This window comes from Populus alba, chromosome 4, assembly GCF_005239225.2.
Source record: "Populus alba chromosome 4, ASM523922v2, whole genome shotgun sequence".
Lineage (NCBI taxonomy): Eukaryota > Viridiplantae > Streptophyta > Magnoliopsida > Malpighiales > Salicaceae > Populus > Populus alba.
The window spans coordinates 20,576,635-20,599,680 of record NC_133287.1 but is presented as its reverse complement, the minus strand read 5'-3'; the positions used below and the strand labels follow the sequence as shown (position 1 = coordinate 20,599,680).

The 23,046-nt window shown below is 35.4% G+C and overlaps 3 protein-coding genes across 3 annotated transcripts; 2 read left to right on the top strand and 1 right to left on the bottom strand.

Moving 5' to 3' along the window:
• Positions 1–5,283: 5,283 nt before the first annotated feature.
• LOC118038935 (rho GTPase-activating protein 1) lies at positions 5,284–10,048 on the top strand. The gene is made up of 5 exons (XM_035045489.2): positions 5,284–5,937; positions 7,473–7,593; positions 7,800–7,919; positions 8,587–8,817; positions 9,190–10,048. Exons 1-5 carry the CDS (start codon positions 5,549–5,551, stop codon positions 9,766–9,768), a joined length of 1,440 nt encoding a protein of 479 aa, XP_034901380.1. The 5' UTR covers positions 5,284–5,548; the 3' UTR covers positions 9,769–10,048.
• An 834-nt stretch (positions 10,049–10,882) lies between these two features.
• On the top strand, positions 10,883–12,369 carry LOC118038937 (uncharacterized). The gene has a single exon (XM_035045491.2). The coding sequence runs from the start codon at positions 11,208–11,210 to the stop codon at positions 12,075–12,077; it is 870 nt and encodes a 289-aa protein (XP_034901382.1). The 5' UTR covers positions 10,883–11,207; the 3' UTR covers positions 12,078–12,369.
• A 2,154-nt stretch (positions 12,370–14,523) lies between these two features.
• LOC118038936 (N-carbamoylputrescine amidase) lies at positions 14,524–17,938 on the bottom strand. Its single transcript, XM_035045490.2, has 9 exons — positions 17,744–17,938; positions 17,471–17,519; positions 16,467–16,558; positions 16,009–16,160; positions 15,869–15,915; positions 15,731–15,764; positions 15,323–15,489; positions 14,990–15,086; positions 14,524–14,896 (listed from the first exon to the last, which is right to left on the bottom strand). The coding sequence occupies exons 1-9, from the start codon at positions 17,833–17,835 to the stop codon at positions 14,721–14,723; spliced, it is 906 nt and encodes a 301-aa protein (XP_034901381.1). The 5' UTR covers positions 17,836–17,938; the 3' UTR covers positions 14,524–14,720.
• Between the last annotated feature and the right edge of the window lie 5,108 nt (positions 17,939–23,046).

The following is a 23,046-nucleotide window of genomic DNA, read 5'->3' as shown; positions in this document are numbered from 1 at the left end:
AAATGAAACGGCGCGTTTTACCCAAAACGACGCCGTTTCATTAAAAAAAAAAAAAAAAAGACCAGAACGGTGTCGTTTTGAACGACACTGTTCATCTTCTTCCTTTCCCCTCGTTTTTAGCAGAACCGAAGGCAAAAATTTTCGAAAATTCTCCCGCGTCTCTCTCCTCGCCCCCACCACCGCCGAAAGAGCCGACCAGCCGTTGCGTGATTGAAGGCGGCACTAACCATGGTCTCCCACCCGTTCTGCCCCCCTATAAATATAGAAGAAAACCGAAGAGAAAAAACGGGAGAGAGGATCGGAGAGAGAGGAGAAAGAGAGGATCGGGAGATGAGAGAGAGAAAAAAGAGGAGAGAAAAAAAGAAACCCAAAGAAAAAAACAAAGAACCCGAAGGGAGGGAGAGAGAGGAGAGACCGAACAGAGGGGAGAGAGTTATATTTTTTAAACTAAAAAGGAGAGTGAAGTTTCAAACGAGGAGAGCACCATTGAAGAAAAGGCAGCACCTGCTCCTCTGCACGGGAAGAAGAAGAAGGAAACAATCGTTGTCCTTAGGCTTCCCAGCCACTGTCACCGTCATAACCACCTTGAGGCAATCACCGGCTTCCTCTCCATCACCACCACCACACCATCAACGCTGCCAAAAAATAGCAGAATCACCGTGAGAGGGAAGAGCAGTGTGAGAAGCAGAAGAAGAAAGGAGAAGCAGAGGAGAACAGAGTAGAACAAAAACACAGAGAAAAAGGAAGAAAGGCCAGCCACCATCCCAGCCATTCTCCGGTCAGCAACCGCCAGCAAAACCACCACCTGCACCACTGTCAGCTCCTCTACCCAAGCTCATCGTCGCAGGTAACTCTTCCCCTTTATCCCGTATTCGTCTTCTTGCATGCAGAACGTGCACTGTGCACGTTCTGCAAGTAAGAAATTAATTAGCTGGTTACTGTGCAGGTGCACAGTAACCAGTCCATGTTCATTTCGGGTTGTAACATCAGCCCACACCATGTGTGGGCTGGGCTGAGTCCAGCCCTGTAGAAATTGGGCCCTAATTTATTTTGGGTTGATTTTTGGCCCAATTTCCTTTTAGGCCGAGTCTGGCCCGTTTAAAAAAAATATCTTCAAAAAAAATTTGTGATTTTTGTGTAATTTTATTATTGTATTTTGGGTCAATACCGTTTTGTATTTTTATATTTGTCAAGATACAAATTCGGTATTAAAATACCCGGTTTTTCGTCAAAAAAAAAATGTTTACTAAAAAAAAAAAATGTTTTGTTTTCATGCATACGGCCAATACTCTAACATGTTTTGAATGTTTTTTTTTTAGATATAAAAAAAATATTGGAAGTTTTGAAAATGTGTTTTTCGCATAGATTTCTTAAACACAAAAATCATTTTCTTGCATTTGTGGATTTTACAACCTGTTTGTAAAACTCCAAAGGGTATTGGCCAATATTCCAAAAACTATAAAAATCTTATTTTGGGAGGAGAAGTTGTGGTTATGTTCACCGCTAATGTTTGGATGAAGAAATCCTTAAAAGGACGAACATCCAAAATATTATCGGGAGTAATAAATCAACGCACATGTTTGAAAGAAGTTTTGGTTGCGATCGAGAAACATTTCAAAATTTTTAATTTTAATTTTTTCTCCACGGTTTACGAGTCGTGAAAAAGTAGTTTTTTTTTTTTTAAGAATCGTGAAAATTTTCTTCATTCTTTTATTCTCTTATCCTTGCGATTTACGAGTTGACGGGATTAGAAAACACCAACACCATAGACTATAGAGCAAACCAAACACCAAGCAGCTTACCTCAGGTAGGGCGTATTAGGGGTGCTAGTACCTTCCCTTTACGCAACCAGTCCCGTGCCTTAGAATCTCTGAAAGACCAGTTAGGGTTCCTAGTGACCAAATACTAGGTGGCGACTCCAAAAGAACCAAATCCTTAGAACACAACGAAAATCGCCAGCCGATGTCGTGCCTTTATAAATTTTTTGTAGGGGTGTGACATTATTAACTAGGAAACCTTTTGATAATTGATATTCAAGTGCGATGTATTATTTTACTATAAGGAATGATTGAAGATGGAAATAAAATGTGATTACTTAGTAAATTGTAGACACGAGACTAAAGTTATAGAATTATTTACTTATTCTGCCATAAAATGGGACTAAAATTATGGATTTGTCGTTACTTAGTCGACCGTATGAATGGGGTTAAAGTTGTAGAATTGATGCTGAGAAAGCTTAAAGAAAATAAATCGAGCATGTATTGTTAATATCAAAGTAAATGAACATATAAAATAATTAAATTAGAAAATATCAAATATGCCAAGAATGAGTCAGTGAAAACAGGGTAGCGTATTATAATTAGATCTGGAAAATGATTAAATAAGAAAACAATGTTGGAAGGATTTTAAAAAACATATGAATAAGGATTTTTGTTGTGTAAATATTGCTTACAGCAAGACTTGAAAAACTTTTGGTAAATTATGCCTAAGTCATTTTCACTGAGGTTGATCAGGCTTTGATATTAAATAAAACTCTCCTTCTTTTTTAGTATTTTTTTATTAAAACCTTCAATTCCACCTTTTCACCTCTTTTGCAAATTTTGGTATCTGTAGCTTAAAACAAAGGTACGTAAAGCGTGTTTGACAGTGTGATAGCGGTTGTTTTTCAAATAGCTTTTCGTGCCGAAATACTCCAATAATGTTTTTTTATTTTTTAAAAATTATTTTTGACATCAGCACATCAAAACGATCTAAAAAAAACAAACCGCACTCAATTTTAACAAAAAAAAAAAATGAAATTTGATAAAACACTGTTTGGAACGCAATGCCAAACGGTGTCGTAGTTGGATTTCCCAGCAAGAACTAGCAAGTAGCAACCCCTACAAATACAAACAGCCTATATATATATATATATATATATATATATATATATATATATATATATATATATATTTGAAGAAGAAGATTTTGGCTTTCCCTGGCTACATTTGGAAATATCTCAATTTTTTTATTTTTGTTTTGCTTTATATAGATTTGAGAGGAAGGAGTATCCTTGTAGTATCCCGTTTCTTTAAGTTTCCTCCGAAGCTTTTAGTTGTCAATTTTCAAACGGTTCCTAATTTCTTTCAATAAATTTGGTATTTCACTGTGAATGCTGAAAAAGAAAAAAAAACATTGAAAACTAATAAAGGAGTTCGAGTACGGTTTTTTTTCTTAAATAATTTCTGCTTGATCAAAATAAAATTTTTTATTTAAAAAAATTATTATTTTTATATCGGTACATCAAAAAGATCCAAAAATATAAAAAATAATTTTAATTAAAAAAATTAATTTTTTTAAAAATATTATTTAAAACACAATTCCAAATAACTACGAAGTTGTCTACCTAATTTAATGTTGACTCATACATATATATATATATATATATATATATATATATATATATATATGAAAAACAAGAGTAGTAGTATATGTGTATAAACAGAACTAGTTGGAGTTGAATATACCTATTATTGTTTTATTATTTTCCTGCTTGTGGTATGTAAATTTTTTTTTATTAATATAGATATCTAGATCAGTTTGTAATCATCTTAATTAATTTTATAAATTTCAAAGTTAATAATTATATAATTTTTTATTGATTATTATATTAGTAACTAGATTACTCAAACTTGAATATAATTTTGTAGTCTTGAGTGGTACGTAGCAAGGGATCAACTTGGATTTAGATGGGTAAATATTAAAGGATAGATTATGGCATTAAAGCAAAGCAACATAAAAAACAGTATGATTATCCACGAATTAAGATCTAATAATCATCATCATATATAATATTAGGAAGGATTTTTTGTTTGTCTCACGCGTTAAGAAAAAAATGATGTAGGTGCCAAGCACGCCATGATATCCACACACATGTATTTTCACCCGGATGCTTTATTTTCTCACTTTTGTCTATATTATATTCAGCAATTTATGATGACATGGTTCTTGGTTGATAAAAAAATAAAAGTTATTTTCAAGGATTATTTATTATTGAACGATTGGATATTCTAAAATCAATTTGAAGCTTAATTGTTTTTATAAAAAAATATTGTAGCAATGTGACACATTACTTTTATTCTATTAGGGTATGGAAAAAATAAATTAAATTCAAATCATTGAACATTGTTTAATAAATATTTAAACTTTAAATAATAATAACAACCAAACCCACTTATAATATATTATCAGTTATTATATATATATTTTAATAAATCATAAATTGTTTCGGACTAGTATTGGAAATTCCATAAAAAAAACTCATAGAATCTTGCCGAACAAAGGCTAATAGAATAGAGAACATGAGAATTATTAGCATTATATCTACTATTGGATTTAAAAAACCATGGATTTCAAACAAATTTATAAGGAAAAAATTGTTTGGATAAAAAGCAAATTTAAAATAGATGCCAATCAAATAAAAAAATATTAAATATAACATGTGTTTTGTTATATCAAATTCTTAAATACTTGATGATTTTTATTGAATATAATTATGAAAAAATTATTCACATGCTTAAAATCTAATTAATAATAGAAGTTAAAGTAAATGAATATGTGATGGATCATCATATTTTAAAAATTAATTTTTTAGCATAAGTTCTTGTCACAATAGACAGTTCTGCCTAACCAAACTTCAAATCAAGGTTATTAATTTTATTTCAGTTAATATTTTTGTTTTTTTAATTGAAACAAAATATTTTGATTTTAGAGTGTTTTTCATATGCCATTTCATGGTTATATATATATAGTGTGTGTGGAAGTAACATGTAGAGTTTTCACTCTTAAGACTAACAAAGGAAGTAAAAACCAGACAGTAATTTGTCCTTTTTTTTTTTTTTTTTTTTTTTTTTTTTTTTTTTTACCATGGAAACATACCATTGGTAGTGTGCCAGCCCTCCCTTGCCCCCGGCGGGAAACCAACAAAGCCGCTCCAATTCCCATGGAGGAAGCTCACCTACGACCTCTCCATGTTAAAGAATGTGAATTTGGTTGTCAAAGACAAGAAGAGGCCACTTGACCACAAGAACTTATTAACCCAACATAATCAAAGTATCAAATCCTTCTACTTCAAGTTCAAGATACTAATTAATCACCCTTTAATTACCTTTTTATTTTCTTAATACAGTCAATTTATTTCCCACCAAATCATCTCCCTCTCTACTTTGCTTCTTCAACTCTTAAGAGAGAGAGAGAGAGCTATATATATATATATATATATATATATATATATATATATAAAAGAGACTTTCTTTGAGAGAGTTAATGATTCTCACGTCCCACAAAGAAAGAAAGAAAGTCCATTCCTTCAATCCAACTCCACAAATCTCTTTCTGTGAAAACTTCTTTCAACAACAAATCTTATTTTGTTTAGAGACAGACTTGAAAAATCAAGAAAACTACTCTCTTTTATTGCTATATTATTATTGTTGTTGTTATTATTATTATTATTATTATTTTAAGAAAAAAAAAGAAAAAGAAAAAAGATTGGACCTTTTCATTGCCAGCCATGACTGAAGTTCTTCATTCTCCTTCACATTTCCCTTCTTCCCCTCCAACAACTTCGTCTTTGTCTTCTTCTTCCTCTTCTGTGACCTGTATACCACCACAATCTCCTTCAACACAAGATGGCATTGATGATGATGATGAGGAGTTGGTGAAACAAAAAGAAAAGAATCAAAGGGATCAGCTTTCTTTATTGGCTCTTCTTGTGGCTCTGCTTAGGAAGTCTTTAGTAGCTTGTAAGAGTGACAGAAGGGAATTTTGTGCTAGTATGGAGATTGGTTGTCCAACCAATGTGCGCCATGTGGCTCACGTTACCTTCGATAGGTTTAATGGGTTCTTGGGTTTGCCCGTGGAGTTTGAGCCTGAAGTCCCCAGGAGGCCTCCCAGTGCTAGGTAGGTACATTGTGTTTTTCGATCGAAAGGAAACCGTGGGTTTTCTCTATTTTTATCTTTCTGGTGTTTTATATGGTCATTTCAATTCTTGGCACTGTTAAGTTTCTTTGTTTTGTTAGTGAGTTATTGTTTCTTTGATCTTTTCTTTGGTTTCTGCAAATGCAAGTCTCATAAATGAGATTTTTCGATGGTTAATTGGTGAAAGTTTCTGTTTTTCATTGGTCGATTTGATTTTCTTTTTCTGAGGTTGGGTTTTGGCTATTCAGTTTAACTTAATTTTTGTGCATGATTGTCTGTGTTAAAGTTGAGGTTTTTTCCTCTCTTTGCACGCTGTAATGTTTTCCCTGTTCTTGAAATTTAAGGTTGCTGTATCCGAGCGATGGATTTATTTTTGAGGTTCTATTGCCCCATCCGGTCTTGAATTTTGTGGATTTTATTATAATTGATTTCTGGTTCTTCATTCCTTTTTTGTCCATTGGAGTTTGATGTTTTTCTGAAGTTCCATTTTATGGGGAAAAAAGGGGGGAAAATCAACTGTAAAGTTCTGCTGCAGAAATAATTTCTGGAACCAATAATCGAATTAAAGAGATTCAACTGAAAAGTTTAGCAATAAGAGAAATTGACCTATGCAATTTTGTTCTTATCCCATCGTTTATGTTGTTTGTTATCCGGAATCATGGATCTGGGCACATAAGCAAGCATCAGCTTTATCACAAATTGATAGCATTCTCCCAGGGTTATATTGTAAAATATTCGAGCGTTTTATTTCATTTTTGTCAACTCCCCATATTTGGAGAGACGTGGCAGACCACTCCTCCTTTCTGTCTTATTGATGCATTGTATTCTGGAATGAGGTGTGGTTGCTGGCCTGCCATTTGAATCCACAAAACATGGACTTTTCCATATAAAGTCCGCTACTTTTGAGTTTCAACCTTGTTATGCATGGATTGATGCATAGAAGTAGCTTCGTGGACCATTGTACAAATGCTTGATTTCTGGAGCCAAGTTTCATTTGTTTACGGGAGTATATGGTTAAACTTTGATACCAGTACAACATTCACTATTTCTTATGGGAAGTCTTGTCTCCCCCTTGATTATAGACTTAAATTCCTTTTTGTTTCATGTTAGTAATATAACTAAAAAGACCAAGATTATTCACAACTCAACTAAATACAGATGAGCTGATGCCCTCTCCCCCTGGATCACTTGCACTGGTTCCTTGATTATGGTTGAAGTTGTGTGTGTGTATTCACAAGCAACCCACTTGATCAGTTGTGAGCTAGATGCATTCTAGGATTTAACATGTTGGTTGTTCTGTTTCAACTTTCACTGCTAGTCTAAAGAAACACCAATGGCACCTTCAAGTAACTTTTCCAACAACAAGTCACTTGATAATCCTTTTATCCCTGGAAGCTGTCTTTGTTAAGTTCCTGTTTTTTTCTAGCTTTACATCATGCCAATTAAAAGCAGTGAACTATTTCATATGATTGCTGCCTTGCTCTTTGCCTATTGATTTGAATTTTATCATTATGCAGCGCAACTGTTTTCGGAGTTTCCACTGAATCTATGCAGTTGTCATATGACTCAAGAGGGAACAGTGTGCCAACAATTCTCTTGCTAATGCAAAGACGCTTGTATGCTCAAGGAGGCTTGCAGGTACGTCACCTTATCATTTTTCTATATTAGCATTGCTATGCTGACTCCGAAGATGGGGCCATTGGGGATAAAATGGAAAACTTCTAGGTAAAATTGTCCGATTTAGGTAAATTGGGGCTTGCTTTACATGTAATTTAGTGGATTTCATTTTATTTTGAATATGGTGGTCAACTGGTCATAATCAAATCATTAATCATTGCATTCAGGCTGAAGGGGTTTTCAGAATTGCTGCAGAAAACAGTCAGGAGGAGTATGTTAGGGAGCAACTGAATGGCGGGGTGGTGCCAGAAGGGGTTGATGTACATTGTCTGGCAGGACTTATCAAGGCATAGCAACACAAATTACTCTTGGATCATTTTCAAATTATGCATCTGCTTATGAGTTATGAGTTACCACACATTTAATAGTGAAGAAGAGTTGCATATTCATTGAAGACTAATTGAACTGGTTAATGCTACATTGAAGATAGTGTAACAAAAAAAAAAGGAAGAAATACTGATATGTAGATCACACATATAAAATCCTTGTGAGCTATTTCTTTGTTACAATTAAGTGGATAAAATAAAATTGTAAGCAACAATCTATTTTTTCTATTGGTGGAGTGCAAAAGTAGAAGACATTGTTTAAGACACTACAAAATCAAATTAACCTTTATCCTAGAAGTTCATGAACCCGTAAACTTGTGACATGGATCCTGCATTTTTTTCTTGCCACCATTACCATCCCGTTCTCTAGCTTCAATTCCACATCATTGCTGTCACCAAATGCTGCACTGTGACTGCCCCTTTTCACTAACATCATTCTATCTGCAATCCAGTTGTATTAATTATATCATCTTTAGTCATGGTTTAAGTATATTCTGTCTTCTAAGTTTAGGGTGTGGTGCTGTCAGTAGAAAGTGTCGCTGTTTTTTGTCTCAGTATATACTTCTTTTGTTTATTTTTCATTCAATACATAGCTCTATTTTGACTTGAAGTACAACTGTTTATCTAGGCTTGGTTTAGAGAGCTTCCAACAGGGGTTCTGGATTCTTTATCTCCTGAACAAGTAATAGAATGTCGAACAGAAGACGATTGTGCTTATCTTGCAAGGAATCTACCTCCAACAGAAGCTGCTCTATTAGATTGGGCGATCAATCTGATGGCTGATGTTGTCCAACAAGAACACCTGAACAAGATGAATGCACACAATGTAGCCACAGTTTTTGCGCCAAATATGACTCAAGTAGGTGTCTATTATTGTTTGGACATTCCTGAACTTCAATGAGTTTTCTTGTTTACCTAAGATCTGATTTGTACATGCTATTTGTTGTATTCAAAGGATCCACCTTGCTTTTCTTTAGGCTTTAGAGAAGCTAATCTAAAGTTCTCCCACTTTCCTTTTCACTTTTTTTCTTTGATTATGTCTCTAGATACTGCTAGTACTCTGCCATGTCAGAGAGCAAATGGATCGGCTAGAGACATAGTTAATTAGTAATGGTTTTCCTATTACAGTATAAAATAAGTGATTGAATAAGTGAAATTCCCACAAAAAGCTGCAGATCTGGGCAGTTGGTGTGCTGAATGCTGATGGTTGTCTGTCTTAATTTTATTGCAGATGGCGGATCCTTTGACTGCATTGATGTATGCAGTCCAGGTAATGAACTTTCTCAAGACACTTATCCTACGGACACTGCGAGAGAGAGAAGATTCCTTGGTGGAGCCGACTCCTTCACGGATAGAGCCATTTGACAAGAACGGTCACGAGAGCCCTTCACTGTCCTGTGCCAAAGATAGTGAAGATGAAAATGAAACAACTGAGCAAGCCTTTGTGGCTGAAGAACCTGTTGTAGAAAGTTCGTATCACTTCAGTCAATATAATGCCATAGCTGATGAAGCAGGCCTCAGTTATACAACTTCAGTTGATAAGCTAATTGCCAAAGGAGATCGTTCCTGCGAGACTGCTTCCGAGGATAACTTAGTCAATGACACATATAATCATAGAGTTAATGCTGGCAATCAAGCAGGTATCGGAAAGAACAGCATTGGCCAATCAAGTAATTCAAGTCTCAGAAAGAGTCCTGGAAAATTTAGCAGGCAGTCACCTGTACTTCATTTAACACCACCTTCTGACAAGACTCGAGGAATTGGTAGCTGTATAGACTCAAGGTCAGAGCGTATTGAAGCTTGGCGATGAAGTATGTCCAAAAGCGGTTTGGTCCCAACTGATTCTTCGAAAGGAAGCTATGTATGTTTGATTTCAAAACAGTTGAGTATGTTTGTGAATTGTTCACCTATGGTTTCTGTGTGCTGGGTGGTTTTCCAATTTGATAAATGACAACAGTGTGAAACTAACATCTTCTTCTTAAAATTTCAGCTGCATTTCTTTAACGCTAGAGTAACATGGATGTTTAATGATGTAATATCTGATGTTAGCTTGTTAATCTTGTACAATTATCATCTTGGTTTTTCCCCTTCGCCTTCTTCTCTCTTCAGAATGGAAGATCTGCTTTCTTTTAAATGTGAAAGCTACACCATTATCCAACGTTGTCTTTAATACCGTCTTTTAGTCGTTGAGAACTTCAATTTTGTCCACATTTATGTTGGATTTAGTCCTCGTGGCGGTAGATGTAGCATCTACTCGAATTAGAATCTGAACACACAGTTTAGAGGTGGCACTGCTTGTCAAAGCCAGTGAACCAGTAAAATGTTGTGGCCCTATCATGACACGAATATGGCACTCAATGGTTAGAACAGGACCTACCTGCCTATTGATTGGCCCTATCATGCCCTGCCATTATATATCAAGATGGACTATCTCAAGATGAAGATAGGCTACTCGAAAGTGAAGGGTAGCAGCAGCCAATCATTTCCGGGAACAGGATTGAACATGTTCAGAGAACAGGGGAGAATATTCCAAGAGCTGCCTATACTTTTTGTGCCCTTTATGATGAAAATCACAATAGCAAGATAGATGATGAGAAAAAGATACATTATGCTGAGATAATGGACTTGTTAAGATGGGCGGTGATTGAAGATATAAACTGATCTATCAAATCATCATCAGGATAGTCTCTCCAGTAATACAGCAGCATATCACTATCAAATACTAAATTATAATTGAAATTTGCATTAAAATGGCCTTTTAAAACCAACACTAGAATGTTGTGGTTCCTGTTGGGGTTTAATTTCAAAGCTTGTGGTCTTTTTTTGACTCAGATCCCATATCATAAATTAAACATGGCAATTCAGGCTAATTTAAAATCTAGAATGACGTAAGATAATGTTTTAAGAAAATTCAAACCGTGTTTTACTTGAGATGTCATCGAGTCGATTGATACCCAGCTCGTTGAGAATTTATAAAAAGGCTTATATTCCTTTGTACTAGAGATGTCAAATTTCGACCTAGCTTCAAAACCACCCGTCCTTGCTCCTCTTCAATGGAAGAGACGTCCTAGGCCCTAGCCAAAGCAACAAGAAGCATCATTTCTTGTATTTTTTTTCAACCTCCACGCTATCTCGTGCTTCTTTATCTCCCTGTTTCTCTCTACCTCCCACCGAGAACCCTAAAAACAAGAAAAGAAAAGGCTTATATTCCTTTATACTAGAGTAGATAGAGTGAGCCAAAACCTAGCTATGGCTGCCTGTGGAAGTCTCCAACACATCTTTGAAAAACCATTACCAGAAAACCCTACACTGCTTGAATCCCTCTCATCACGGAACCAAATCAAGCCTGTAAAACCGATAGAGCAATCCTCCTTCACTGAAATATTCGGTGAGCTTCATTTCAAAGAGAATTCGCAGTCGTCGTCATCTTCTGCTTCTTCTTCCTTATTGTCAACTTCTTCATCTTCCTTTACTCTATCACCCTTCTCCTCTCCTTCATCCTTCCTAGATTTGAACCCGGAAGCCGGAGCAAGTAGACTCAACAAGAATGACAGCTTGGAGGGCAAAAGGAGCGAATCAATATTGGACTGTGTCTCAAGAACCACCCCGAAGAATCATCAGTACACAGGTTGTCACCAGAATGGTCATAACTTTTCTAGAATGAATTATGAGAGCTTGCAACTATGCACCGAGGGGCTTGGTTTTGAAAGTTCTGATGATGTTGAATACTTGAAGAATGATATAAATGAAGACTGGCGATACCGGGAGGAGAAAGTAAGAATCACAAGGCATGCAGCATCAGATGATCACAGCAGACCAAGATCAGGTAGACTGACATTTCCTCCGCCGATTTCCTGTATTGGAAGGAGTGGAAAGCCTCGGGCTATCTTTAAGTCTTATAGGCATGACGGTAGGTTTGTCCTTAAAGAAGTGAGGATGCCCACCTTCAAGTGTTTGCATGCATGTAGAGAGGACGGGAGATTGACGCTGCAGTTTGTTCATCCGAACGATGAAACCATTGATGAAGCAGAAGATGAGGTGGAAGTTGAAGAGGACTATGAACATGATGCGCGAGAAGAATCTGATGAGGAAAAGGGCAACGATGATGATGATGGATGAAAAAATAAAAAAGAAGCTGAAAGAAGCAGACATGAAGCCAAGGACAGTTAAGGTAGTAACACTTTTGCTTGCCAGTAAAAAAAAAAATTTCAGCTTCTGCTTTTGTGGTCCAGCTACAAACCCGTAGAGAAAAGAGGAGACAATAACTTGAGAATCTATACTAAAATTCCCTTTTCTGCTCCTTTTCAGATCATTTCAAGGATGGAAATCTCCCTCCTTTTCACTGTTCTGTGTATTTGGTTGTCTGGAACCCTTTTGATATTATAATAAATATTAATTTTTAAAATATTTTTTATTTAAAAATATATTAAAAAAAATATTTTTTTAAAAAAAAAAAAAATATTTTTAACACCATCATATCAAAATGATATTTTTAACACCATCATACTAATAGTCTCTACTGCCTCCACCAAATAAGGAAGTGCTCTATGAACATGTCATTTGGATTCCAGGAATATCACTATCACTTAAAATGAGTGGAAATAAAAAGAAAAGGCATATGAAATGCCTAAGAATCATCTAGAAAAGAAGGTTTTGAGTAAAATGAGTGGAAATAAAAAGAAAAGGCATATGAAATGCCTAAGAATCATCTAGAAAAGAAGGTTTTGAGTAAAAGGTCACACCTTTAGAAGGCAAGAAAACACTATGTGCTCCTAGCCTAATTAATGCCTTTGCTTTGGGTGCGTCTGAAGATGCATTTTTACTGGAAAAACATCAAATTTATCATGAATATGTCAAAAAAATAGCGAAACACCAAATTGATGCCTTTTCAGCCCAAGGGCCCTTTTGTAGAGAACAAGAACAGCATTGTCAAACGCGAACTAAAAATAAACCAAACCCCACTTGCAGCATATTCTTGGGTACGTCTTTGTCTGCTAACAGAAACCTGCTTACATATATAATGGCTCCAAAATCAAATAACACCTGGCTAATAACAACTCAATGAGCCATCCTGGATTCCAGGGTCAGACTGTCAAGACAACAAAATCAAGTGCAGAGTTGAACAAGACACAAGTGTTAAAAGCTGATGATTCATGGAGGAAACAAAAAACAAAGTTAAAGCAGATAAAGAGTGAGTTGGGAACTCCGAAGTAGTTGTTATATGCTTGTACTACGGTCCACTTAAAGATAGCTTGCACTCTAGGGTGAATTATGAACTGGTTACACTGGTTCAGCATGCTCAGATGGTCACATAAGAATATGGCAGGGCCAGTATGAAGAAGTAATCAAAACTGACTTTCACCTCAAGAACTCTGGTCACCTTCTTCAGTAGTTGGAATGACAGATATATAAAAGTCATCTCTTTTCATTGATGGAGGCAATGGGTTAGATAGAAATGAAGGTTCAAGAATGTGATGACTCGTGTAACCCAAACTACACCTTTAATTAGAAAACTGTGATAATAAACACCTATTTAGTTTCCAATTTTTCCGCCCCGTGTAACTACGTGAAAGGCAGTCACTGACTCACTGTAGTGCTGAATGCACCTATTCTTAATTCATAAGACAGTAAACAATTGTCCTTTAGCTTACACTCAGCTGGAGTGTAAAATGATCTGTGCCAATTGAAAAAGATTGCTCAGTGCTCGGCTAGACAAATAAAAGGAGAAAGCATATCATAAAAAACAAACTTAAAATCCAAAATAATACAAGTTTTGGCCCCAGACCCGTTCATTGTGATCCAGAATAGATTCTTGGTGCAAGCTTTTTCCTAATGAATGATGTTGAAAGAGAGAGACTTACAGAAACATGTTGAAATGGAAATATTCTAGGGATGGATACAGATGATCCTTTCTTGACTGGCAGGCACACGGCAAGACTTGTACCCCAAATCCAAAAGGGACAAGACATTTGTTTCTTTTCCATAAAGCTACGTGGAGCATATTTGAAACGTACAAGTAGCTGCAAGTCCAAATCTGTGGCTATGATACTTTAGAAAAGTTCTACCGTTTATTTGAGCATGATTGCCAAGCAGCTGGCGTGGTTTAGCTCCCTAGAGGAATACATGACAAAAATCTAAATAACTAAAATCATTTGCAAGATTTCTTCCTCGTGGACATGATTTCAGGCTATGCTGAACCGTCCCATCAGAAAAGCTTCAAGAATAGTAACATCACTCGTGTAAGTGAACATGAACCTTTGGATTATTTATCAATAAAAATAAATTAAGAAAGCACCCACAAAAACAATGAAGTTTCACAAAGCACATAAATACAAACACCCTGTCAATTCAAGTCTCGAAAATAAAAATATTTAAACACCTATTGAATAAATTCAACTTGGACTTGGGACCACTACGTATCATTCTGCATTTTTATATAAAAATTATGGCATGCATTGACTTAGCTTTTATCCAGTAATGGATAGTAGTGGATTACGACTGAACCATGTAAAAAAACCTCTACAACAAAGGAAAATAAAAGCAAGAAGAACAGGAAACAACAGAATGATGTTTTGTGAACCACAGAGCAGGAAAGGGGTTCAAGTCAATGTGCCCAAGCACTTGCTTTTTGATATTTTATTCGAGTTGCGAGTTTTATCTATCATCACCCACACCTTACTCTTGCTCATTCTAGAGATATAATTCATGGAAGGGGAAATTTTTGGAAAGAGTTTACAAGAACCTAGAACAAGGGGCGTTAAATCACAATGAGGGATTACTGCCATCTAATGTCAAAAGAACCTTGTATAAATCTGGACGTCGATCGCGGAATACTCCCCAACCATGCCTCTTGGACTTGATTTTCTCTAGATCAAACTTTGCAACAAGAACAGCTTCCTCTTTGTCATCAGCTGCAGCAACTATTTCCCCTGTTGGTCCTGTCAGTGAAGTCATTTATAGTAAATTTACTTTCACCATGGTTAAATGTTCATACTGACTGGATGACTGTCCACAAATAATTTTTTTTATACCTGCTATAAAAGAGTTTCCGTAAAATGTGATCTCACTGTTTCCATGCTCTGTCTGGATTATTTCCTTTCCAATGCGGTTTGAAGCTACTAGAGGTACCTGAATTTGTCAGAACATATGTCAAACATCTTTTCTATGGCAGCATTCTATAACAGAAATACAGAGATGTTGCGGGACTCTCAAAGAGATGGTATCTAAATGAAGTGGACCACACAACTTCGAAGGTAAAATCCTTGGAGAAGGCATGCACAAAACGAGGATCAGGACCAAGTTAAAATCAACATGACAAACCAAACATGAAATACAATTGCCAAACTACAAACACAGCAACTCACCAAATTTGCCCCAGCATGGCCCTGCATAACTCGTTTCCAGTGATCTCGAGAATCAAGTCCTTGATCTTGAGGTTCAGAACCAATGGCAGTGGGGTACAATAATATCTCAGCACCTTGCAGAACCATAGCCCGGGCTGCCTCTGGAAACCACTGATCCCAGCATATTGCTGGCATTATAAAAATAAAAATAAAACACCACCAGCTGCTTCAATTTTTCCGTTCTGTAATTCCTCTATAGGAAAAATGACAAATAGAAATGGCTCTGCAACACATTTTGGATAACCAGCTAACTGGACATTTTGACTGAATAACATCACCAGCATGGCCAAAAATTTGAATCAAAAGAAACCACAATATCTAGTAAATATGACCAGAAGAAAGGGTGCAAAAAAGGGGAATGTCTCGTACCTATTCCAATCTTTGCAAATTTAGTTTGGAAAACCTGTTTAATAGTGAAATAAGTAACCTATTTAATACAAAATGAATGCAGATTTAATAGGTCCCAGAAAAATACTAAACTTAGAAAGAGAACATCCAACAACCAACCCTGAAGCCAGTGTCGCCTGGATTAAAGTAGAATTTTTCCTGGTAGCCTGAAGTCAAAAGCAAACAGAAACGGTTGTATAAGAAACCATATATGAAGCATACAGATTCAAGCAATTAAAAATATTCAGCTTTTCATATACCTGGTCCATCTGGAATATGAGATTTTCTATAGAGTCCAAGGTCAGCCCCATCAGCATCAATCATGGCTATGGAATTGTAATGGGCATTATTTGCCTCTTCAAAGAAGCTAACTGGTATGACTACACCCAGCTCTTTTGCCAGTTTTTGCATACTGTAGAATGCACACACAAAGTAAATTAATTCATACTGAAATGCATCTGGAAGTAAAAGCTTAACTCCTGTTCCTTTAGTAGGAGTTAGGACAACAGATGGCAACAATAAATACAGCTTGCAAAGTAATTTAAGAAGCTAATTGGTTTTGATCCAGAAGGACACACCCCACTTCATAGTCCTAGGTTCAAGATGGGAATGGAAGATGTTATGGGGTGGAGGAATGCTTGCAGGGTTGTGTAGCACAAAGCTCAGTTGACCACCAAATAAATAAAACAGGGGAAAAAATGTTTTCTGCTCCATCTACCTCAGAATTGTAGGATGGCCCTTGTAAGGCTTTGCTCGCTGGAAAAAGTCTTCACTTTGAGCTTGACAGAAGTAATATCCCTCAAATAGTTCCTGGAAGTGAGAGTCATAAAGTTCAGAGCTTAAACAGCATGGAAATGCATATTTTTTAACTCAGATTTTGAAAAATCCTACAATTATGGAATCTCTTCAATTAATAATATACACATGCCAGAGGATGTAAAGAAACCTATCTTTATTCACATCGCTTTTAATCATCACCCCACCTCAAAATAGACTGCCCAATAAATCTGTAACCGCTGCTCATGCAATAGCATGATACGCATTTTTACCACCAGCAAAGACCAGTCCATATTGACTTAACTATCATGATCCTACATTAACAACATAGACAATGTTTATATGTTTAGCATGAGCCCTTCTCTCAATTTTTTTAGTACGTTGGACCAACCTATTCATAGTCACTTTCTTTTTCCAGAAAGACCAAGCTTTAGTAATTTCATCAGCAGTTCGTGAGTCTAGTTTACCACTTAAAAGACATAGACATGCAGCAATTAAAAAACTCCATAACACCACCATTACAAGCACTAGGTACCTTAGACTGTCTTTTTGTCCTAGTGTGGCTAACCATCCCCTTCCACCCATTTTCGATCATAGCCACAGTAAGTCATCACCTGAGCAGACGAGCACAACCAATTCCAAATGCTGGTTCCACTTCAGCTTATAGTTTAACGGTAAACTATCTTCATAACCACAAAAACCTTAGACCTAAACTCCTTCCCTCATCAAAACAACTGATAACTTCCAAATTTCACAACTTGGCAACAACTTCATTGCATTTCTTATAGCATACCGCAACAAGAGACTAATCTCTCGGCAGTGACAAGAAAACTGCTAAAATACTTGATATTTCATTTAAGCAGTGATGGGAATATTTCATTTCATTTACTCTTCTAAGTTGTAGCTTCAAATTTAGCAAACAGATTGTGACAATAACCTCCATACCTGAATGAGAATGATGTTTGATCCCTTCTTGTGAGCAGCTCTAACCAACCTGAACAGAAGAGGATTAATCAGATTCAGTAAAAACCAAGATGGGGTTATTAAGTTTAGAAAAATAAAGCAGAGAAGATTTTTGCAGATGGGAATTAACAAAACCCATTTGATGGGTGAAAAAATTCCTTGCAAGCTAAAAAACAAATCAGAACTTGACCTACTTTGAAATCATACATAAAAGAAATGAAAAGGTAAGGAAGAAAGAAGCAGGAGTGGGAAGACCTTTCAGCGGTGGCGAGATTAGCTGCGACATCATCGGTACAAGCAAATTGGAGAGCGGAGACCACCACCTCTCTTCCTTTCCCCTTCTCCATTTCCTTTCTTTATTCTTCTATGGATTGCTCTTTGTTTTTTCTTTTTGTTTTTTCCTTCCTTCCTTCCTTTCACTTCAGAGTCAAGAAAACGCCGAAGGTGGAAGGGTCTGCGGCCGCCAAAACTTCAGTAAAGATCAGTGGATAAAAATCATTGCGGTCCCTAAACTATTCTTATTTGGTCAAATTGAACCTTGTAAATTATTTAGAAAGAGCCATTGTCCAATGAGGTACTCCATCTTCCAAGTAAAAAACTTATCCTAATAATTACACATTTCTTTCATTGATAACATATTTCATCTTCTAGATAAATACAAGAAGATTTTTTAAGAGAATTATGAAAACATGTATTTAAACTAAATAATTATTTCTTAATAATTTTCAAGAAATATATATTCAAGAATAAATATTTAAAAAGTAGTAGCATTCATTTGAGATGATGCTTTAGAATCCAGAATATTAGAGAAATTACTTCTTACAATGTTTGGATGATAGATGGTAATGTGTTCATGTCCTTTTATTTTTCATAACTAAGAATTCTAGAGGTTGGTGATGGGGAGTGTATTTCTTACAAAACAGTTTTTTTTTTTTTTGAGATTTTAAGGACTATTAAATGATTAAGTCAATGACTTTATTATAAGGAATTGCAGTAGATGAGAATTAAATTCTAAGAATAAGAAAATATGTCCTTAGTTTATGTATAATAAATACTGAGAATGAGTTATAAGAAAGTGAAAATAGTAAACTTATTTTCTGGATCATTCAAAGAATATTTATAACCTTGAATTTTTCTTTTTCCTACTCGAGGGGCTATAATTGTTGGTATTTTCCCTCTTCACATTCAAATGGAAGGAAGACCTTTACAGTCAACATTAATATTGATTATAGGTGTCTCATTACATGGCATTAATTGTTAATGGGAGTATCACATGCCTATTAAAAAATGATTTTACATCAATCTACACATGATATGACCATAGATTCTCTGAACGACATTAATATTGATTGAAGAATGGATGGTCTTTAGAAGACGTTTTTGCACAATTAGGATGTAGGGAGATGATAACCCTAAATTCTCACCCTAGGTGCTTGTGTTCGGAGGAATCCTTTGATCAAAAGAATGTTGATCCTAGTACGTGGCCGAGTATAAGAGAGTTGGATCGAGCATCTTGCCAAAATTATAAGCATTTGGGTTTGGCACATAGTCGAGTCTAGTATTTTACTAGATTCATGAGTGTTTGGGCATGGCATCTAGGCGAGCCTGAAAGGCTTGGGTGTGACATATCATCAGACTTACAAGAGTTTAGGCTTGGTGTGCAACTGATCCTAAGGGGATGGAGTCTGGCATCTTGTCAAACCTATAGGTGCTTGGCTCTGACATCTAACTGAGCCCAGGAAAGATGAGTGTGGCATCTCACCACACCCACAAGTACTTGGTCTTAGCATTAGCCAAGCTCAAGGAGGTTAGGTCTAGTATCTTGTTAAACCTATTAGAACTTGAGCCCGATGTATAGCTGAGCTCAAGGAGAATTGAGTTTGACATTTTGCCAAACTCCTTTGCAATGGATCATGATTTTTGTTGAATATCTTATTAAACATATTAGAGCTTGAGCCTGACATGTAGCCGAGCCCAAAAAGAATTGAGTTTAATATTTTGCTAGATTCCCATACAATGAATCTTAATCTCTCCTGAGCTTTTATAACTAATCTTCTTTGTTTTGGTGTTTTTATAGTTATGTCATTTATTAAAAAAAAAAAAACCCGAGAGTTTTCAATATCAAATACATTAATCCATCAATTTTTCCTTTTGAAAATTGGAATTTAAGATCACTTTTAAGATTGAAAAAAAAAATACAATAAAGCTATATTAGTCAAGATTTAGCTGGTTATTTACAAAATTATTTGACATTTTAAGCATTACATAACAGAAGAAATAAAGAGTTCTATTTCTTACATAATAAAATAATAAAAAGTTATTCAATACATGAAAATTTATACTTCCCTCCCTTTATCTCATAAAATTAATGATTTTATTAACGTTTTAGTTACCTAATAATTTCTCATTTAGTTAAAAAAAACTCCTTTTTAATTATTAGACAAGACATTAGAAAAAAAGTTAACAGGCAATTAGGATCAAAGTACCATTATATAATTCTCAAAATAAAGAGGACTGAATTGAATAAATAAAAAAACTACACTTACTAAATAAAGAATTTAATTAAGTTTAATAATCTCCTTCCTCGGACAGAGATTAGGTCTCTCCGGTCCCACTCTTTGAAAAAATACGCACCAACTTAAGACTGTTACGCTTGTAAGGGTAAACTCGTACTTTTAAATGTAACTGTCAGATTCTCCTTCTTCAGTAAGGGAACAAAATTCAACCAACCCAGAAAGAAAGATTCCATTTTTTCCCTCCAAAAGTTACCAGATCACTGGATTTCCAATTCTCCGATACTGTTTTCCGGTGCATTCGTCGGAGACTAAAAATTTCCGATCAAAAAAATAGGCCCCAGACCTATGCCTAGGTAGGACAAAAATGAAGAAGTATGAGTTGCAGCTAAGACAACCACAGCAGAAAAGGCCACCAAGGCCTCCACTTCCCACGGCGCTTGGATTTGGAGGAAACGAAGACGATGACGTGGAGAGGGATATTACACTTCAGGCTGCTAATAACAAATATCTCAAAGATGTAATCACTAACCCTTTTCAATCACTGTTTTTTTTTTTTTTTTTTTTTTTTAATTTTTTGGTTTTCAAGATTGAAGAGCAGCAGAAGAAAGCGTTGGAAGAGGACCCATCAGTGTTTTATTATGATGGAGTTCATGATGAACGAAGCAGAAAATTGCTCAGCCAAAAGCCCTAGATCGCGAAACGAGAGAGGTATTTTGCTGGTATTAACAAAGAGTTTGTTAGGCACTTCTGGCGTCTTGCTCCCTGTAGGTGTGGTTATCATGGTAGGTATCTCTTACAAGGGAGCATTGCATCTGGAATATCTACTTGATAGTTTTTGGTTTCCTCAAAACTGGTAATATGGTACCAGTCACCCCCTTGGCTCTTCTGTTTCATCTTCATTGCTTCATGCCCAGCTTCATTCTTTAAGCCTTAGCTTACTGTACTGGTGTGTTTCAAGGCGTTAGCATACTGTAAATTGCTAGGTACACATGTTAATATAGTTTTGCGCTGATCATATTACTTTAATTATTAAGCTTATATGTTTCTGTTGATAGGAAACATGCTTCAGCCATTTGGTGAGTTACCAGCTAAGATTGTATTTAGAAGAGTGACTTGAGTGATTTTTATTTCAACATTGGAAAAAATGTTGAACTTGGTGCAAAAGACATAGCTAGTGGCCAAGAAGCAAGGGAAACAAGAGAAGCAGGCTGAGTTTAGGAAGCTGGAGAACCTGGATGATGATCAACCAAATCACGATCATCATAAAAGAAATCAAGATGCACTAGCTAGCTGCAGCTAAAGAACGGTTTTTGGCACGGAAGAAGGCGAAGGACCCATCCAATTCCTGCTGCTGGGACCTAAAAATCCCACCGGAGTTGACTTCTTCGTTGGCTGCTCCCACCGGAGTTCTCTAACGATTAGAGATGAAATCACTTTTCAAACAATATTCTTGTTTGTAAATCTCAATGCACATTGACAGCTGTGATGTGATGAACCATTGAAGCAGGCAGAGTCCCAGAATTTATCACCCCCAAACCTTCCTGTCACTGTCCCGTAACGTCTCCTTATCAACCACGTTAAACAGCCATGGTTTCTGTGTCTTCTTCTTCGCTCTATTGTCTATCTCTTCTCTCTTTAAAATTTCCCCTCACTTCTTTTCTTCTTCTTCTTTCATAACAATCCCATTACGACATTCCCAAACAAACCAAAAGCTAAGCGCCACCTTGTCACAACCTCCCCAGCAAGAGCCCTCCACCTAGATAATCCCCAAACTACCCCGACAACAAACACCTCATAGCTATGGTGGTGGCTTCTCGATTTCTCTTAGCTTTGGCCTACCACCTCAAACCCTCTCTTTCATCATGGATACTGGCAGTGACATTGTCTGGTTCCCTTTCACCTCTCACTGCCTGTGCAAGAACTGCTCTTTCTCCTCCCCCTCCTCAAGAATTCGACCTTAATTTTATCTCTAAACAATCCTCATCTTCCAAGCTTCCTGGGTGCAAAAACCCTAAATGCTTTTGGATCCACCACACAAACATACGCTATGATCAAGACTATAGTCCTGTTAGAACTAACACGAACTCCTGCCTCTAAGTGCGGAGCTAGGATTATTTATTAGAAAGGATTAAAATTAATATAATAAAATATAATATTTATTTTAATTTATTATACATTAGTTGTAAAACAAAACCTATATAATTTAGTTTTATTTAAATAATTTATTATGAATATATAATAACCTTTGTATAATGTAAAATGTTTGGAGCAATACTAAATTAGGTCAAAGCAATAAAGTTAATTTTATTTTCATAATGTATCCATCACTTTAATGTTGTTGGTTTTTATACCTATCAAATATAAAACATACAAAGTATATAAGAAACATTAACTAAAACGAAGCATTATTTATGTTTGATAAACTTTGAAATAAAACAAAAAATAATAAAAAATAATTCTTACATATTTATTTTAATTATGCTTGTCGTTCTTTTATAGAATAGAAATCATCGATTATCATATCAGTTGTGAATCTTTCAATAATTTCTTTTTCTATATAGACAATCAAATAATTTGCAAGAAAATCATCCTCCATCCTATTATGAAGTTTTGTTTTAACAATCTTCATCGTTGAAAAAAGCTCGTTTAATAGGCTGTGAGTTATCAAAAAAAAATTTTTCAACTTAAAATTAAAATATATATTTTAAGAAAAAATTGATAATTTTGGTGGCTCTACTAATCAAAAAATCCAAGTATAATCAAAACAAACCAATAAAATATATCTAATTATTTAGAAAACAATCACTATAACAAGAATTCAAAAAACAATTGGTAGAACTAGCAAATCTAAGGGAAAAAAAAGGAGCAAAAATGGTAGAATTATATAAAAAAAATCATCATCAAATTATTAACAAACATCTCAAAACAAAACAAAAATATATTTTAAATTTAAATTATCTTATTTTGTTTGATGAAAGATAAATTAATTAGTAGCTCTGCTTTAATTTTTTTTGTAGAAAAAATTTGCTCGTGATTAATTGT

What these genes read in the sequence shown, in the direction of transcription:
- LOC118038935 (XM_035045489.2), top strand. Translation starts at nt 5,549, where the DNA reads ATGACTGAAGTTCTTCATTCTCCTTCACATTTCCCTTCTTCCCCTCCA. An exon ending in AGGAGGCCTCCCAGTGCTAG is followed by an intron (nt 5,938 to 7,472) that starts GTAGGTACATTG and finishes ATCATTATGCAG; the next exon opens with CGCAACTGTTTTCGGAGTTT. An exon ending in GTCTGGCAGGACTTATCAAG is followed by an intron (nt 7,920 to 8,586) that starts GCATAGCAACAC and finishes CTGTTTATCTAG; the next exon opens with GCTTGGTTTAGAGAGCTTCC.
- LOC118038937 (XM_035045491.2), top strand. Translation starts at nt 11,208, where the DNA reads ATGGCTGCCTGTGGAAGTCTCCAACACATCTTTGAAAAACCATTACCA.
- LOC118038936 (XM_035045490.2), bottom strand. Translation starts at nt 17,835, where the DNA reads ATGGAGAAGGGGAAAGGAAGAGAGGTGGTGGTCTCCGCTCTCCAATTT. An exon ending in AATCTCGCCACCGCTGAAAG is followed by an intron (nt 17,520 to 17,743) that starts GTCTTCCCACTC and finishes TCTTCTGTTCAG; the next exon opens with GTTGGTTAGAGCTGCTCACA. An exon ending in CGGAAACTCTTTTATAGCAG is followed by an intron (nt 14,897 to 14,989) that starts GTATAAAAAAAA and finishes CTTCACTGACAG; the next exon opens with GACCAACAGGGGAAATAGTT.